Here is an 18691-nt window from a genome sequence, read left to right on the forward strand (position 1 = left end):
AGGGACAGTACAATTACTTGACACTTGACTTATCTGGAATGGACAAAAAAACTATATTCTACTTTTGCTTTATCCCATCTCTAGTGAATGACACCGCTGCTTAGTAGCTGACCATTTTGGTTACAGTTTCACTGGTTTACTGGTTGGGGATTTATCTGTTCAGTTTGAAGGATTAGTTAAGAATTGCTTTGGAGCAATATTTCATATTGGTTAAAAACTCCTCCCATGCAACTCAAGGCATCCATATTTGGGAGGAGAAGTTTTAAATGCATATGCCATTCATTGAAAGGAGCGTTAATAGTGTGGACTCAAGAAATATCCAATGAAACGACGGGCATCTGTAAAAGTGGGCGGGGCTAAAAGGGAAACCCTGGCAGAGTGTGGATGGTGGCTGATGGACGGGGCGGGGTTTAGAGACGGAAGTGTCTCCCGACTGGCCCAGCTGTCATCTAGAAGAGAAGAGAAGAGACCATTTACACCGGCTGCTTTGGAAAGGCTGTAAAAGGAAAATAAAAAAAAACAAGTTAAAATATGGCACCATCCAAACGATAAGGTCATGTCACTAAACTAAAGGTAGATATGCGTCTTCTTTTTTTCATCAATTACGCCGATTTGTCGTCGTGTGAGAACGGCAGAAGAGACGCGTACTCCGAGAGCTTAAGACATTATGATGACAAGGATTGGTAGGCTGTGTGACATTGAACATACAGGACACGAAACCGACGAGGTCGTTTAAAGAGCCACACACCATTTCGAGTTTATGCCCTGGAAAATTCCGTCGTCCTGCAGCTAATAACGATTTCCCGTGAACTGCTTATATTTGTGAGTAACGTTTAAGAGATACACGTTTTGCTTCGCGTTTTTGCAAAAAGACAAACAACTAGTGTATCCACTGAATTAGCTTATCGGCTATTATCCTAGCCTAGCGGCTTGCAGAAGAAAACTACCCTAGATTCTGAACAGACAGGAGACGTCATCGTCAACATTTCCCTCTATTTAAATGGTCGCGTATGAGGAGGTCATTGCCGAAAAAAAAGGAAGATTACTCGGTAGGTGTTCGTTCCTCAACCTTCCGCCGCATTTTATCAATTACAGGCACGTTGTAACATTACAAGCGGACTCAAAAACGGACCATTGCAGTTTGTATGATTTATAGGTCACATGGAAGGTGGCGGAGCAGCTGTTAGCTTGCAGTTAGCCGCATAACGACCTTTGGAGACGTCAGTTTCATTAGCACAAGCTGTTAGCTGCCTTCGCAGTCAGCCTACGCTGGCTAGGTTGGGTGTTTTCCGTCGTGGCTTTTTTTTTTTTTAGTGTAATATCTCATCTGGGCCTCCCATGGCTAAACGAGTCAATGATTTAATCTCACTGATTACATCACACGACCAGACAGGGTGCAGTCACTGCAGTTTGTGAGCCTTGTTTTTTGAGTCTAAATCAAATCACGTTTATGACAATCCCTTGTTTTTGTTTTTCTCTTTTGTGTGTCCTCTTATTCCTCCTACCCTTTCTCCCAGGATAAAGAAGACAGTGAAAAACAAAAAAAAGAAGAAGCGAGGATTTACTGGGTTTTATAAATGGGGGACTACGGGTTTGGCGTCCTGGTGAAGAACAGTGGCGGTAACAAATCTGCTTTTCCTGTAAGGATCCCTCCTCACCTCCAATCCCAGCCCCCACATCACCCCTCGAACCCCCCCAGCCCCCCCGCCTTCGTAAACAACACCTGCTCCACCAATGGGGGCAGTACTTGGCTGTTCCCCACCGTAGCCCAGCACACTAACATGCAAGATGAGATTCTGGAATCGGACAAGTCCAAGGCCTTGGACCTCCAGGACATGACGGAGAAGCCTCAGGTCCAGGCCCCACCTCAAACCCTCTCACCGAGCCAGCAGGAAACTGGTGGGGGCCTAGAAGAGCTTGAGGGAGCGCTACCTGTAGATGGGACCCTGGAGAAGGGCAACTTGGAGAGTAGCGGTGGGAAAGAGAAGCTGAGGATGGAGTCCGAGTGTGGATTTGATTACCAGGACAGCCTGGGTATGGGTACTAGCTGTGCGCAATCTGCCTCTTCCTCCTCCTCCCTGACCAGCTTCAACAACTGGTCCCCCACGGTCCCTACTAACCAGTCTCCAGTGGTTGGGGAAGATGTTGGCGGGTTCTTTGGCCCTGCTGGCTCCAACGCCAATGGACCGCCCCTCCTGTTCCAGAATTTCTCCCACCATGCCGGGCCAGGCTTTGGTGCAGGGGGCAGTTTCTCCCCCCAGATTGGACCAATGTCCCAACACCACACTGCACCTCCTCCACCCCACCCCCAGCACTACCACCCCCACAATCAGGCTGTCCCACAACAGCACCGACGCTCCCCAGCAAGCCCTCACCCACCCCAGCCCTCTTTCACTCCGCATCCTCATCGCAGTGGAGCCTTCACCCAGATGCCACACCTGGCTCCTGCTCAGAGCAAACCCCCTTCACCTTGGGGAAGCTATCAGAGCCCCTCCACCCCCACTTCCACCTCCTGGAGCCCTGGTGGGGGCTATGGGGGTTGGGGAGGCACACAGGGAGTTCGAGATTACAGGCGAGGGCTCAATGGAGGGATGACTGCCCTTAACTCCATCTCTCCACTGAAGAAATCCTTCCCCAGCAACCAGGTATTTACTCATACCTTTTACAGAATATAAGTCTAGAAGGCGTAAGGGCTCATTCACCATATTTTAGTTCCCGAAAGAGCTGATCTACAATAACTGTATGCAAATTCCCAACTGTCGTTTTTAGGTCCCTTCACAGAAGTACCCCAGAAACAGCTCTGGCTTCAACCACAAGGCCTGGATAGAAGATGGTGTGAGTCGCAGTGACAGTGTCTACCCTTTTCAGGTGAACATAACAATGAAATCTGTTTTTTGTATTTTACTTATTTTACTTGGAGAAAAATTGCTTTTTTTCAACAAAAAATTACTCTGGAACGGTAACCAGTAGGACAACAGAGTGCCACAAATTCAAGCCTTTTATATTGAACCAGAGCTGAACATTATGTGCTCTACTAAATGTTGTGATGTAAAACAAATTTAAAGAACAGCAAAACATTTCAGCAAAACGGTACAAAAAATGGATCATCTGATAATAAATTAAATCTGAAATACTGATATTTGTTCTCCCTAAATAAATGGAAGCTTATTGTGTGTGCTTACCTTTGAGGCCTTTATGTAGTCAAGTCAAGTGAGAGTAGTTTAATCTTCTAATCACATGGGCTCTCTCATGCTCTTTCAAGATGTACTCTACCACAGTTCTGTATGCTTTCAGCCAATTTAGATATGCAGTGAGGCACCATTTTGCCCTTCTTATTTCTCAGTTATCCTAGCCTTGTTTATCTCCAGATTAGGTGTGACTGTGGGATGAATGTATCTCTATGATTTGATTAAGAAATGCAGCTATTTGAAATGAGTTTAGCAGAAGGACATATATTTTTAGCCTGTGAAAAAGTATCTTCAGAAGAGAGATCTGATTATGGATTTGTGTTGGTTATTTTGCCAAACATAATTGGGCATATTTTGTTTATCATACCTTCTTGATGGTAATTTTTAATCAACTATTACCATCTCAATAAATATATCAGGGTTCTTGTGTTTTGTGCTTCATGTGTACATATACAGTGGAACAGTAGATGCAAACAGTTCTTTCTCTTTATTTTCCAGCAGGAGAGAACACGCTCCTTTGATGGTTTCAGTATGCATTCTCTCGAGAACTCTCTGATTGACATTATGAGGGCTGAGCAGGATTCCTTGAAAGGTTGGTTCTCGCAATGACAATAACATGGAAGGGATTTTTTCCCCCCATAGGTGGCAGCCAGCTGGAAATTAGAGAATGGCTTATAATGCTGATTAATTAATGACTTAATTCTGACTGCCAGGCTTCTGTATACATACTATTTAGACTTTGTATAGAGGATAAGATGTTATATGCTAGTATTATGTCCACTCTTCCCTATGTGCTAATAGAGATTAAGACCTCGCCTGACTTTAGTGATTGAGGTTTGAGTGATGGGAGTTTTCAGTATATTTCTGCCTTAACCTGCTATGTAACAAATAAACACACACACACACACACACACACACACACACACACACACACACACACACACACACACACACACACACACACACCTGTGATGACCTTTGGCCCCTGCTTAACTAATTAGGTCATAATTTAAGCATTTTAGTCCAGCTTTGTCGCTTTGTTTTAAATGAAACTTTTCCTCATCATAGGGAAAAGGCTTGCACTTCGTAATGATTTTTAGGCTAATTTGGGCCAGTTGATGTTTGATTTATTTTTGACCAAAACTTTTCTATGCAAAACATTACTCCCAGAATCCCAATGATAAAATGGTGGACTTGGCAGAAAAGGGTAGAAAAATGTAACAGACTTAATGTTTCCTTTTCCTTGTGTTTGTCTTTCTATTTAGACTGCATGTCAGAATTACTGCATAAATTAGAATTTTGGCACAGTTGGATTGGCCTAGCCTATATCCCAAGTTTCTCTTTTAATGTGTGAAGTCATTGTCCATTATCTTATAGGCAAAGAAGACGATGAATTATTGGAGACATGAGGGGAATTCAGATTGTATTGAGATTGTGTTGCTATGTACCCACTGTTAAATTTGTTGTCTTGTCACATGTAGGTCGCTATGGTTTCTCTCACCAGGGTGGAGACGGGCCTCTACCTATGAATGGTATGTAAATGGAATGCATGCAAAACATGTAAAGCTGGAACAGTGTTGATTTAAAATGACCATGTTCCTCTTCAAAAAAGAAAATGATGTCAAAATGTTCTGTGTTGTTTTTACATGCAGCTAGAAGTTATGGCAGGAGACGAGGTAAAATTAGTGAATGTGTTTTGTCTTGTTTTATGTAATGCCATTTGCAAAGTGGCAGCAGTGCTTACATGCTGACTCTCCGGTTTGGCCTGTGTGTTTGTCTGCTGACTCTTCAGTGTCGCTGCTTATTTCAACTTCCAATCTAGTCTGGGTTTGAGCCTTTTTTTCTGCTGGGTTTGTATGCCTTTCCAAGGGTTGATTACCAATCAGTAAATTTTTTTTTCCATTAAAATGCAATCATTGCTTCTTTCATTCATGGCTGCTTGATGTTAGATGTTTAATCTTATATTTAATGTGGTGTGTATGGATTTTTACACTGATTTAATCTAAGCGGTGGTGAATTAATGCAGAGCCACAGTCCAACTCACTTAAGCAGCCAGTATCTCTCCCTCTTCAGGCCATTCCTCCCTGTTCCCCATGGAGGATGAGCGCCCCTGTGGAGAAGAGGAGTCCGGTGACCAGGGACTAGCTGGCCTTGGCTCTGCCCACTGTTTTCCCCATCTCAATGGGGAGCGTGTAGAGCGATACTCACGCAAAGTGTTTGTAGGAGGGCTGCCCCCAGACATAGATGAAGGTATGGATGATATTTTATCCCCAAAAGAGGACACTTACCTTTTTAGTTTTTTAATCTCAAAGATAGTTGTAAAAAGCTTACCGTATTTCCTGGACTATGAGTCACTTGTTTTTTTTTTACTCGTCTGGCTGGTCCTGCAAGTTATATTCCAAAGCGATTTATACAATTTAATTTTTTTGGGGACGACTACACTGCATTTCAACTAAGGCCACTAGATGACACTGTTTAATCTTGTGACTCAATTGAAAATATTTACCAATGGCCAGGTTCGGCTAAGCTTACCAGAAAATATCACGGGTTAGGGCAGGCGGGTCAAAAAGTGACAAAGCATTGCACCGAGTAAGTTATAAATAACTTAGATACATTGCATGCAATAGGCTAGGCTGTGCATTACTAGTCTCTCTCACTCTCTCTCTCTCAAGCTAAATTTGCAATCGTGGTTTTGGTCAGTGCATATTTTTTAGAGTGTTGAGCCTTCACCTCCGAGTTTTTTTCCCTAAGTGGTATGCGTAGCTTTTGTTTACACCACCAAAACTCTTTTCTTGGTCAGAAAGAAGAGGCTTGTGTGTGTGAGCGAGCGAGCAAGAGAGACAGAGTTCCTGTTTTTAATGAAGGGTTACTCGTTTTGCTGCTATTCAACAATAAAGAACACCATTTGGAAAAATTTGTCTGTTTTCGTAGCCTAGACCCAGATGCTAAGAGGCTAAGATACAATAGGCTATGTCTTGCAATCAGTGTATTATGCTGGGCAAATGGCCCAAAAATGAAATGATGTAACACTGCTCACTTTGCTGTAGCCTAGGCTAAATTTGGAGGTTTGCGGGTTGAGTTGAGTTCGGGTGGTTAATTAACGCATATTTAGCAGGTCAGGCGGTGTGAATTGGCTCTCATACCAGGTCGGTTGGGTGCAGGTATTAATAACTCTGACCTGTGCATGACTACTGTACCACCATACAAATGTGACTTCGCAACAACATGTTTTTTGCTGAATGCAACTTGTAGTAATAATAATACTAATATACATTTTATTTAAAGGCACCTTTCATGATGGTCAAGGTCACCTTACATCAAATACAATAAAAAAAGCAGTAAAAAACATTAGTGCAATCAACAGTAAAACACACAATAAGCAATATATCAGCAGGAGTTAAACAAGATGAATTTGATGCTGTTAAAGTGAGTATGCTAGTCTAAAAATGTGGGTTTTAAGAGCAGTTTTGAATTCTGTAATGGTGTCCAGTAAGTGGATGTGCTCTATAAAATGGAACTAGGTGTGATGGAGAATGGAGTTCCAGAGTTTGGGTGCAGTGTAGAAGAAAGCCCTGGCACCCATTGTGCTGAGGTTGATGGCTGGTAGTGCCAATAGACCTGCTGGTCTGCTGGTGAAGACCGCAGATAGCAAGATGGAGTGTAAACCTGAAGGAGGTATGTGAGATAAGCAGGGGATAGATTATAAAAGAGCTTTGAATGTTAATAATAAAGAATTAATCTGTGACACAGGAAGCCAGTGTAATTGAATCAGCAGGGGAGAGACATGGTCAGTGGACTTTGGAAGTGTAATAATCCATGCTGCAGAATTCTGGATGAGTTGAAGTCGGTGAATAAGTTTGTTGGGGATGCCTGCCAAGATCGCATCGAATTGCAGTAGTCAATGTGTGATGTGACCAAAGCATTGACTAAGACTTCCATTAAGTGTTGTGTTAAAGCAGGACGTAGTCTGAGATGTTTTGCAGATGGAAAAAGGCAATCCGGGAGACATTGTTTATATGACTGGAAAAGGAAAGGATACTATCTAGCATAACATCAAGGCCCTTAGCCTAAGCGGAGACAGGTATGGTAGCTCCAGCAATGGGGAGTGAGCAAATATTAGTTTTTGAGAATGGAGACTTAGTGCCAATGTGGAGTAGCTCAGTTTTACTATTGTTTGAATTTCAGATAATTGTTAGTCAGCCATATCTGTATATTATGGAAATCAATCAATCAATCAATCAGTCAATCAATCAGGTTGCATTTTATGTAGTGCTTTTCTAGCTGCAACAGCCACTCAAAGCGCTTTACATTTCTGGTCAAATCAGAATTTCAGACACCTGTTATGATAGAACACAAGCCGTTTTCTATACAATCAGATAATAAGATAATAAAATAAAGAGATAAACAGTGAGGGTACTGGAGGGGAGAGTGGGAGTGGACTTAGTTGACACATAAAGTTGTGTATCATCAGTATAGCAGTGGAAATGGATACCATAGTGCCGGAAGATGTTGCCAAGAGGAGGAGATGGATAATAAACAGAAAGTGGCCCCAACACTGAACCCTGTGGAACTCCATGAGGAACTATCAAACTTTCTGACTGGTAATTCTGAATTTGTACAAAATGTGTCCTGTCTGTAAGGGATGAAGCAAACCACTGATACAGTGCCCCCAACTCCAGTGCTAGCCAGACAATCCACGAGGAGCTGATGTGATATAGTATCAAAGGCTGCAGTGAGGTCAAGGAGGATGAGGATAAAGAGTTGACTGGAGTCAACTGCACGAAGGCAGTCATTAGTGCTCTTAACCAGGGCTGTTTCTCCTTGCCCCCCCCCCCTTTCGCGCCAATTGTACTTGGCCAATTACCCCACTTTCAGCCGTCCCAGTCACTGCTCCACCCCCTCTCCCCATCCGGGAAGGGCTGCAGACTACCACATGCCTCCTGAGTTACATGTGGAGTCGCCAGCTGCTTCTTTACACCTGACAGTGAGGAGTTTCACCAGGGGGACGTAGCACAGGGGAGGATCACACTATTCCCCCTAGTTCCCCCTCCCAAATGAACAGGCCCCCCTGACCGACCAGAAGAGGCGCTAGTGCAGCGACCAGGACACATAACCACATCCGGCTTCCCACCCGCAAACGCAGCCGATTATATCTGTAGGGACGCTTGACCAGGGCTGTTTCTGTGTTATGTTTGGGGTGAAAGCCAGATTGGAATTGTTCAGAGATTAGTTATCAAGGTAGATCTGGAGTTGAGATGCACCTACCCTCTCAAGCATTTTGGAGATGAATCATAAATTGGAAATAGCCCGGCAGTTGTTTTGGTCAGTAGAATCTAAATTTAGTTTTTTTCAGAGTTGTCTGATTATGGCAACCTTCAATGAAGGAGGAACTGTACCAGTGGACAGAGATGAGTTGATGATGGAGGTTATCAGGGAGATGAAAGGGCAAACATGTTTAACTAGGGTTGTGGGAATTGGATTCAGGTGACATTGAGCTGATAGACTTGGTAACAAGTTCAGAAATGTGATTTTCAGTTGGAAGACTGAAGTCACACAGGACAATGGATGGGGACGGTTTCTTGGCACTTGTTGGTGGTAAGTCAGTCTGCATGATGTTAGCAGAGGCTAGCTGCCTATGAATGGTACTAATTTTGGCATTGAAAAACTTCAAAAATAGCAGAGCATTGTTCATTAAAAAGATTACTGTTCATATTGGTTTCAGGTGGATTTAGTAACCTTTTGAATGTGGAGAAGAGTTCTAGTATTCCCTGCAACTGTACTGATGATATTTGTATAATAGGATGTTTTACATTTGCCATGTGCAAAAAAATATGCTGACTCAGGTTAGTGCGATACAGACTACTTATCTAGTGTGATAGATGTTACACTTATTTTTGCACTTACACTTACATTATATGTTGATTGTGCTGCAAATGTGTGTCTATTTGTATTTTGACTATTTTTATACATTTTATACCACCGGGGAGTTGCACTTAATTTCGCTGTACAACTGTGCAATGACAAAGGCATTCATTCATTTTAGCTATTGAAAGAGCATTTTTGTAATGGAGTATATGATCCGAATACATTTGTTTGTGAACAGTAAGTCCAGTCTTGGTGAAAAGCCTCTCAAGGCACCGACCTATAGCCTTGAGCTGACGTAATTCAGGTGTGTACCAGGGAGAAGTATGGGCAAATGAGACAACCCGTGTTTTCAGGGGGGCTAAAGTATCAAGTGCAGAAGATGAAATATGATTGTAGTAGTCCATAAGATCAAGAAGTGAGGAGGTGGGAGCAGGAATGGGGTTCAAGGTAATTTAACTGCTGAGATCATCTGGATTAACATATCTAATGTTGCGGTATGATATGGTGTGATGCACCCTTGATTTACTGAGCAGTAGGTTGGTGTTTGTTCCCTGTTAAGGGACAGGGAACAGAGAACAAGCTGAAAGAAGAAGAAGGAGGTTGGTGTTGGATAACACAGCTTTATGGCCAGAGATGGCATAGTTCAGCAGAGGTGATGTTATACGGTGCGATGCTGGAACAGCAAACTAAGTCAAGGATATGACCCTTGATGTGGGTTGTAAATTTGACATATTGTGTTAGATCAAAGCAATCTAACATTACTTTAAATTCTTTAGTGAACATATTGTCAGTGTTATCAAAATGAACATTTAAATCCCCCATTAAGATTATATTCAAAGACATTGCACTAAGGGTGGTTAAAACTGTTGAGAGTTCAGTGATAAAAATATTTTATGCCTAGACCCGGGGATGGGCAACATGATCCAGAAAGGGCCAGTGTGGGTGCAGGTCTTTGTTCCAACCAAGCAGTTACACACCTAAGTCTACAAATCAAGGTCCTTAGCAAAGAGTATTGGTTGATTAATAGAATCAGGTGTGTAACTGCTTGGTTTGAACAAAGACCTGCACCCACACTGGCTCTTTCTGGATCATGTTGCCCACCCCTGCTAGGTGGTCTGTACAGAGCAGCAATAATGATGGGTGTGTACGTCCATAGAGTTTAATAGCCAGCAGTTCAAAGGAAGATTAATCAGGTTGAATCAGGAATCGGGAACACTTAATTTGTCATTTCACTTCAGATACTTGTGTACATGAAATGGAACGAAATATCGTTTCCATAGCCCATAGCAGTGCAACACAAAGACAAAAAGACATCCAAAAACTACAAGAACACATATATCCAAACTAGAACACATATATCCAAACTAAGAACATATATCTAAACTAAGAGCACACGTGTGTGTATGTGTATGTATGTATGTGTGTGTATATATATATATATATATATATATATATATATATATATACATACATACATACATACATACATAATAACACATATAAGAGGGAGCTCGGAGAAGAGCCGCTGCTCCTTCGCATCGAAAGGAGCCAGTTGAGGTAGTTCGGGCATTTGATTAGGATGCCCCCTGGGTGCCTTCCTTTGGAGGTTTTCTGGATGTCCCGACTAGGAGGAGACCCCAGGGTAGACCCAGAACTCACTGGAAGGACTACACATCCAATCTGGCCTGGGAACACCTTGGGATCCCCCAGGAGGAGTTGGAGGGTGTTGCTGGGGAGAGGGATGTCTGGAGTGTCTGACTTAGCTTGCTGCCACCACGACCTGACCCTGGAGAAGTGGCTGATGATGAAACGAGATGAGATGAGATGAGAACACATATATCCAAACTAAACACATACTATATCTAAACTAAGCAACAACAAAACACTGTCGAAGAGAATGAACGCCAGCCAGGACAACTCAGATCTGCCAGTCTGCATTGGCTAGCAGTTAGCTTAGCCTGCCCCACTTCCGTGTCCTGTCAGACCACCCTCGGTGTTTCCTCTTCAGGCAGAGCTCTGGGCAGGGCCATGGTCCTTGGGCCCGCCGGACGCAGCAGACCAGGCTACCCCAGCCGATGAAATGCCAGCTCTCCCAGCCAGACACCCTTGACACACCTCCCTGCACTCCACACAAAAACACCAAAAACACAGTCAACGCTAGCTCCGGGCAGGGTTGTGGTCCCTGGGCCCACACGATTCCGCAGACCAAGCTCTCTCAGCCGATCCAGTGCCAGCTCTCCCAGCCATCAAATGAAGACATAAACTTAGATGTGGACAAAGACACTGAATGGGCAGTACTGGGTGAGGCCGCCGCAAACATAAATTCGCGCCGCCATCTTCCCACACCAGTGCTGGGTGTGACCGCTGTAAACGTGAATTCACACGACCAAGAGAGAGTGGCGTTAGTTTTATACTATTGTGATAGAGCAGCATGAGGCTGCCTCCTCTGTCTGAAGTCCGAGGTTTGCACATGTAAACAAATCGTGGTGGAGTTGCTGAATTTAGCTTTAGAAAGTCATTCTGTGACTGCCAGGTTTCCGTGAGACATAAATAGTCCAGTTTGTGCTCGGTGATGAAGTCATTGACTGGAGGGTCTTTGTTGGCGATAAATCAGATATTGTAGAGGGCAAACTTATGACAGGTCATGCGCGTATAAACGGCCTATTTAACTAGCCGGTCACATCGTAATATGTCATGGATGAGAAGCCTGGTGCCTAATAGTCTGTATGAGGAAAACTCCCAGTCAGAGTTGATGACAGATGAGGCCAGTGGGGGGAGCTAGCGGGTGAAACAATACTGTGTGGTGCCATCGTAGGCGGAAACGGAGGTTCTAGGAGGGAAGTGTGGAAATTAAATAGTCAGTTACGTGGAGAAGACTGTACGATCAGCTGCAGGTTGGCCACTAGCATTCCAGCTACCCAGCCCGGGTGGACTCCGTCTGTTCTGAAGAGGGAAAAACGAACCTAAAACAGATTAAAATTGTCAATAAAACCTATATGGTGAGCTCTGCAGGTGGAGATGAGCCACGTGTGCAGGCTGAGGATTCTGCTAAAATGCCCTGCTCCACGTACTCGTACTCAGATGTGACTTGTAGTCCGGGAATATGGTAATTTAATTGCTGCCTTTTGGCATCAGTGTTTTTGGGTGCTGATTTAAAGTAGTGTTTAAATGCATTTGTGATTAATTTGTACTAACTAGCTATTTATAACTACTGATTGCATTGTAAAGTATTTCATTACTCTCATTAGTGGCATTATATGCAATTTTTGTAAGACACTATTGAATACCAACTTGGCACACTTTATTTTTAATCTGCAAACATTTGATTATTAGTAGCACTATGGGTTGTTTAAAATGCTATTTATTACAAACAAGAGGAAATTTTGCATTTTATAATTATGTTACCTTGCCTTTCTCAGATGAAATCACGGCCAGCTTCCGCCGATTTGGTCACTTGTTTGTTGACTGGCCACACAAGGCAGAGAGCAAGTCCTATTTCCCACCAAAAGGTGAGATGCTCCAGTGCAACATATTATTTTGTGGTAGCACATTGGCTGCACAAAATTTAGCTACCCCATGAGTATTTGTTTATCATATGCATGTGTCCTTGTTTGTCTTTCCTCTATTCAACCTCTCTAGGATATGCATTCTTACTGTTCCAAGATGAAAGCTCTGTGCAGGCTCTGATTGATGCCTGTATTGAGGAGGATGGCAAACTTTACCTGTGTGTTTCCAGCCCCACCATCAAAGACAAGCCTGTGAGTCTTATCACTCTGTGGCTGCAAATGTGTAAGGTTGTCTAGCTGTCCCAAATTTAAATTGTATGTCTGGAGACTTGTGTTGTATGGTGCCATCTACCGTGCTACATACAAGGGGATATGGATGATGCATCAGTTTCAGAAACCTAAAATATTAAACCCAGCTGCCAATGTAATGTTCAGCCAACTGATGCCTTTGCCATGGTAACCAATTAGCTCTGCAGGATTCACACACTTCACTAATGCTTATATTCCTAGCAAAATGTATGCTCATTGCAAATACGTAATGAGAAGAAGCCAGTAGCAATTGCTTGTGTATAATTTATCTTTTTTTATTTGTAGGTCCAGATCAGGCCCTGGAACCTAAATGACAGTGACTTTGTGATGGATGGTTCTCAGCCATTGGACCCGAGAAAGACCATTTTTGTTGGAGGTGTCCCACGTCCCTTGCGTGCAGGTAAACTCAACAGGATTATGTCTTGGGCTATTTGTTTCACATTACTACAACACCCTGTCAGACATAATGGCGACTTGCATCCACATAATATTTGTATGTGTGTATTATTTTCCTAGTGGAGCTTGCCATGATCATGGACCGTCTGTACGGGGGGGTGTGCTACGCAGGGATTGACACAGACCCTGAACTAAAGTACCCAAAAGGGGCAGGGCGTGTGGCTTTTTCCAATCAGCAAAGCTACATTGCAGCCATCAGTGCTCGATTTGTTCAGCTGCAGCATGGAGAGATTGATAAACGTGTAAGTTTCCTTGGTCTCAGCAGCTTCTTTTCCTAGCCCAAAAAAGAACTTGTGGGATGTCTGTAAGATGTTACTCATATTATTTCCACTATTCAAGTAGTAAGCCATGCATGCATTTAAAGTTGACTCGTGGATTTCTGGCCATATCTGTTCGCTATATTGACCTTCCTGTGAATGGTCTGGCTCGCCTCTTCTTTTCCTACTCCTTCTCTCCTCTATCCACGTATAACATTCCTTATGTCACCTTCCCCCTCTTCTCAGGTGGAAGTGAAGCCATATGTCCTGGACGATCAGCTGTGTGATGAGTGCCAGGGTACCCGCTGTGGGGGAAAGTTTGCGCCTTTCTTCTGCGCCAATGTTACCTGTTTACAGTACTACTGTGAGTACTGTTGGGCAGCCATCCATTCCAGGGCTGGCCGAGAGTTCCACAAACCCTTAGTGAAGGAGGGAGGGGACCGCCCAAGACACATCTCCTTCCGTTGGAACTGAGAAGAAAAGGCAAGGGAGGGAAAGAGAGGGAGAGACATAAAGGGTATAGTTAGGGGTTGGGTTGCGGGCAAAACATATAGAAAATAAATGCACTTTTCTTTTTTGCTGGGTCCTATAAGTTTAAAAAATTATCAATGCTTAATTTAATTTTTTATTTTTAAATTGGGTCTTCTAATAGAAGTAAATGTCAAAAGAAGTGAAATCCCATTTATGTTTTTGAATTTTAAGTTGGAGTGTGCATGAGTATGGATGCATTAGATTTGGAATTAGATGTTTTCTGACTTGACTATACTTTCTGTTCTTGTATTAGCTGGCAAAGCTGCTTACATTTGTTGTTAAGAATAACATAAAATTTGAGTGAGGTTTGTTGTACCTAAATCATTATAATGACTATGGAAGTTGTGTTTAAAGAAGGGTGCATTTTGTTACATTGTGCATGCAGGATTAGAGAACTGTACTGCTTACCAAAGGTTGAGTGCAAATGGTTGGACTCAAAACTGGGTGGAGAGGAAACACTATTTCAGTTGGTTGGATGATTTAATATTTAAAGCAGTTCAGTGTATAGCATCAAGCCACGTCACAAAACTAAATTTCCCTCGGTCTGGCAGGCGTCTTAACAATGCTTGCGCAAGTTTTAGGTCTTGGTTTAAAAATCTACACTTTGTTACCAGAAAGGGCGAACCAAAGAGTGGCCTAAAACAAGTCATCGAAAGCAGTTGTGGATCTGAGGGATGTCTGGATGATGGTATGTCCTTCATCATATGCAGGGGCTGGCTGGAATTGACTTTGAGTTTCATTTTGTGGGTTTCAGCTGATTAAGACATGGCCCTCAGGGCTCAGGTATTGGCAGTAGTATTTGCTCACTTTGTATTGTCAGGGATATTAGCACTGGAAGCTAAAATGCTAATGTAGTAAAAACTAACGGGAATGCACAGTCCAGTCTCCCTGAGCTGTCCTCATGGTATACCACTGCACGCTCTACCATGGCTGGGGCTTCTCTAACAGGTGTTGTGGATGGATACAGTAGTAGCTGGACACTCTTTGAAGAATTTGCTGTCACAGAGATAAAGATATTATTTTATACATGGCCTGCTGATTTTTGTACAGTGTTTTATAGCTGATTATTTTGTCATGAACATATATACATTTATTATGCACTACTTTTCTAAATATTTTTTTCAATAGTCATTTTAGGCACATTTTTCACAGATGGGAGAACTCCTTTTGCAATACCTCATTTTTTTCACTTGGTGAAAAATAATTTTGTACCTTTTGTTACTAAGAGATCTGCATTTATGGTAAACTTAATTTAAAAACAAAAGAATGATATTAATATAATTTTCAATTTAGCTTTTCTATATTTAAGTGCTGGTAAATCTCCAAATTGTCTGGTGCATTGATATGATTCTGTAGAAGGGGGGGAAAAGAGAAAAAAAACCTATTTGCCAGTCATACATATTCTCCTGTTATAATGGACATAATTACAGGATCCTAAGGCATGGCGGCAAGACCTTTCTAAATGGATTTTGATAGTCTTGAAAATATATTCTGATATTCTGCTTCTAGTTTTAGTCAATAAGAATGTCATAGGGTAAATGTTGGCTTTGGTTGACGTGAAATATCCCTTGTAACGCCAGAATGAATGACAGCTGTGTAATCTACTTGGATCCTCTTTCTGGAACTGCCTGTAAGTTCTAGTTATTCTTGGCATGCTTGAAATAATACAAAATAACATGGCTAGTGTTGATGCAGGACCTATTGTGACGCACTAGATCTCCCTTTTTCCTTTCGACTTAATTTTTGTTCCCCAGTCACCACTTGTAGTCTCTCAATATATTTTCTGCCTTCCTCACACATAAACATGCGGTTTATGCAGACTACACTTGGAGGAGTTTTGTATCATAGAGGACACTCGGTAGGATGTTTTAGCGTGGAGACTTGATCAACTGCCCCCCACCCCCTCCCTCCTCGTGATGTGGCATGCTTTGGGACATAACCTGAATGTGATTAATGTTGCAAGTTAACTTCGAGCCATTATGTGCAATACTTATTCTTTCCATAGAGAAGTCTCCGCAGCATAAATCATTTAATCCAAACAAACCATGCAATCATTTACCCATCTTTTTTTCTCCTTTAATTAATGCTGGTGTCTGCAAGGAAAAAAAACTTTCTACTAATTTATACCTGAATTTATTTTCAAACATTAGGTTTGTGCTTATTTACTTATTTTGCTACTACCATGCTACTGTGATTGAAAACATTGTAAATACTAGGTCTGATGTATTTAGCATTTGCTATATTTTCAATTGAAATGTATAGCTATCATTTTGATCAGATTTTTGTTCTATTTTTTGGGGTGATGTGTTAAACCTGTTGATGTGTCTAGTTTTTCTAATTGCTGTATTGTGCTCCACATTTTCAGATGGAAAAAAAAATTATGTCTGTTTAGTATTACTTGATTGCAAAATTTCAAATTTTTAATTGTATCCTGGGAAGGTTGTATTTATTAACTTTTTTTTTTTACCTGATAGCTCTTTGATTTTTATCATCATTTCACATTTATAAGTTCCTCTTTTTATATTTTCATCCTGATTAAGTTACGCTATGATACAGACATCAGTTTTATAGTTGGTTTGTAGTATTGAAGTTAAACAAAGACCTAACGTCATATTTTCATTTGCAGCCAACTATTTACAACTGTATGCATACATTTGAAGTATTTGTAATGTGAGATGTTGAATGAATAAAACAACTGTGAGGAAGAATTCGTAGCTGGATGTTGTTTTTTTTTCATTTCCAAACACCCAGGTGAAAAGCTTTGATTGAAAATGCTTCCTGCGTAAAGCCTTTCCAATAAATTTAGTACTAATGGATTTCGTCAGCATTGTTTTTGTTGTGGAACAGGCTTTCTGTCACATCAAGCAGTTAAAGCTGAGACAGGTCAGATGTACAGTCATGGAAAATGTAAGTACACCCTATGTAAAGTGTTGACTTTTTCAACATACAGATATTTGATCTTCATTTCAACAATATTGATAAAGGGTATTTAACAAATATGCAACATTTACATTTTGTAGTCCATTGTATAATTTAAATATATGCAAAATTTGCATGTGGAAAAGGTAAAGTACACTCCTAAATTTATCGCTACTTCAAATACCTAAAATTGGAATCAGGCGCAAGTGATTAGAACATTGCTAGAGAGCATCTCGGGTGAATCTGTCTTATTTAAACTTCAGACATTTGGTTTGCTTGTTGTTGCTAAGTCAAGTCAATTGAGAATTCAACTGAAGTGTGTGGTACCACCATGCCTAGATTGAAAGCTCCCTTGAGGCCTTCAGAGAGAAGGTTATACAGGCCTTTGAGTCTGGGAAGGGAAATCAATTGTTCCACTTTCCGGAAGATCACCCACGAGTGGAGAACATTTCAAACAACTGCCACCTTGTCCTCTCCAGGCTGCCCCAGCAAGTTCAGCCCGAGAGCAGACTGCAAGATGCTGAAAGAAGTCTCAAAGAACCCCAAAACTTCATGATGGGACCTACAGGTAGCTCTTGCCACCGTTTATGTCAAAGTGCATGAGTCCACCACAAACTTGATCAACATGGGAGGTGTGCCAGGAAGAAACCTTTGCTGTCTAGAAAGAACATCAAGGCAAGATTAAGTTTGCCAATGAACACCTAGGCATAAACCAGGATTTCTGGAACAATGTTCTCTGGACTGATGAGTCAAAGAAAGTGGAGCAAAGTCTTGTGATTGAGGATAGCGTGAGACCATCGGTCAGTAGATTGAAGCTCACCCGAAAGTGGACCTTGCAAAATAGCAACAATCCTAAATATTCTAGTAAATCCACCAAGGAATGGCTGGAGAAAGAAATTGAGGGTTCTGGAATGGCCAAGTCAAAGCCCTGATCTAAATCCCAAGATGCTGTGGGGGGATTTGAAACAAGAAACCCCTCAAACATTGCACAACTGAAAGAATTCTGCATGGTGGAGTGGGGAAAACGTTCTCTCAGTCGATGTCAGACTGGTAGACAGTTATAAGAAATGCCTACTTGAGGTTGTTTCTGCCAAAGGGGACAATACCAGCTTTCAGAGCCCAGGGTGTACTTACTTTTTCCATAGAAGGAAATAGCACCTCTTATGAATTGCTACAATTTTTTCAGAATTGTATTGTTCAATTAGATCACATTTTATCTATAGCTACTGCTTAAATGGAGATCAAATAGATCTGTTAGAAAAAGAAAAAAAATTTCATGAGGTGTGCTTACTTTTTCACGTAACTGTATATAGAATGGTAAATGGATTGCATTTATATGGCACTTTTCTAGCTGCAACAGCCATTCATCGCACTTTACAATCAATAAATGCCTCACGTTAACACACCCACTCATACACCGACGGCGGTGTCAACCATGCAAGGTAGCAAGGTAACACTAGCTCAACCGGAGCAGTTAGGATTTTAGGTGCCTGCTCAAGGACAACGCGAAATTTTTGCAAGGAGGGGCTGCGGGTCGAACCGGCAACCCTCCAGTTACCAGACGACATGCCCTACCGAAATATATAGGAACGAAAAGGCCACGTTGTCTTAATGAGCAATGCAGGCAATCCTGCATCTGAGACCTTCATTTTCTAGATCC

General features: G+C 42.0%; 1 protein-coding gene across 3 annotated transcripts; it reads left to right on the forward strand.

Moving 5' to 3' along the window:
• The first annotated feature begins 477 nt into the window (after nucleotides 1-477).
• On the forward strand, nucleotides 478-16812 carry LOC130109093 (cytoplasmic polyadenylation element-binding protein 4-like). 3 transcript variants are annotated; one of them, XM_056275831.1, is made up of 12 exons: nucleotides 478-573; nucleotides 1518-2645; nucleotides 2770-2868; nucleotides 3687-3780; nucleotides 4670-4720; nucleotides 4841-4864; nucleotides 5262-5438; nucleotides 12473-12562; nucleotides 12693-12811; nucleotides 13154-13268; nucleotides 13385-13566; nucleotides 13828-16812. In XM_056275831.1, exons 2-12 carry the CDS (start codon nucleotides 1578-1580, stop codon nucleotides 14053-14055), a joined length of 2247 nt encoding a protein of 748 aa, XP_056131806.1. In that variant the 5' UTR covers nucleotides 478-573; nucleotides 1518-1577; the 3' UTR covers nucleotides 14056-16812. The 3 variants fall into 3 exon arrangements, with proteins under 3 accessions (XP_056131806.1, XP_056131815.1, XP_056131822.1); XM_056275840.1 differs by having other exon boundaries at nucleotides 3690-3780; XM_056275847.1 differs by lacking the exon at nucleotides 4841-4864.
• The last annotated feature ends 1879 nt before the right edge of the window (nucleotides 16813-18691 follow it).

The sequence above is a fragment of the Lampris incognitus genome, chromosome 1 (genome assembly GCF_029633865.1).
Source record: "Lampris incognitus isolate fLamInc1 chromosome 1, fLamInc1.hap2, whole genome shotgun sequence".
Lineage (NCBI taxonomy): Eukaryota > Metazoa > Chordata > Actinopteri > Lampriformes > Lampridae > Lampris > Lampris incognitus.

Excerpts from the sequence above, each read along its gene's own strand:
- LOC130109093 (XM_056275831.1), top strand. The coding sequence starts at position 1,578 with ATGGGGGACTACGGGTTTGGCGTCCTGGTGAAGAACAGTGGCGGTAAC. Across the intron at positions 5,439-12,472 it reads GCCCCCAGACATAGATGAAG|ATGAAATCACGGCCAGCTTC; the intron begins GTATGGATGATA and ends TGCCTTTCTCAG. Across the intron at positions 12,812-13,153 it reads CCACCATCAAAGACAAGCCT|GTCCAGATCAGGCCCTGGAA; the intron begins GTGAGTCTTATC and ends TTTTATTTGTAG.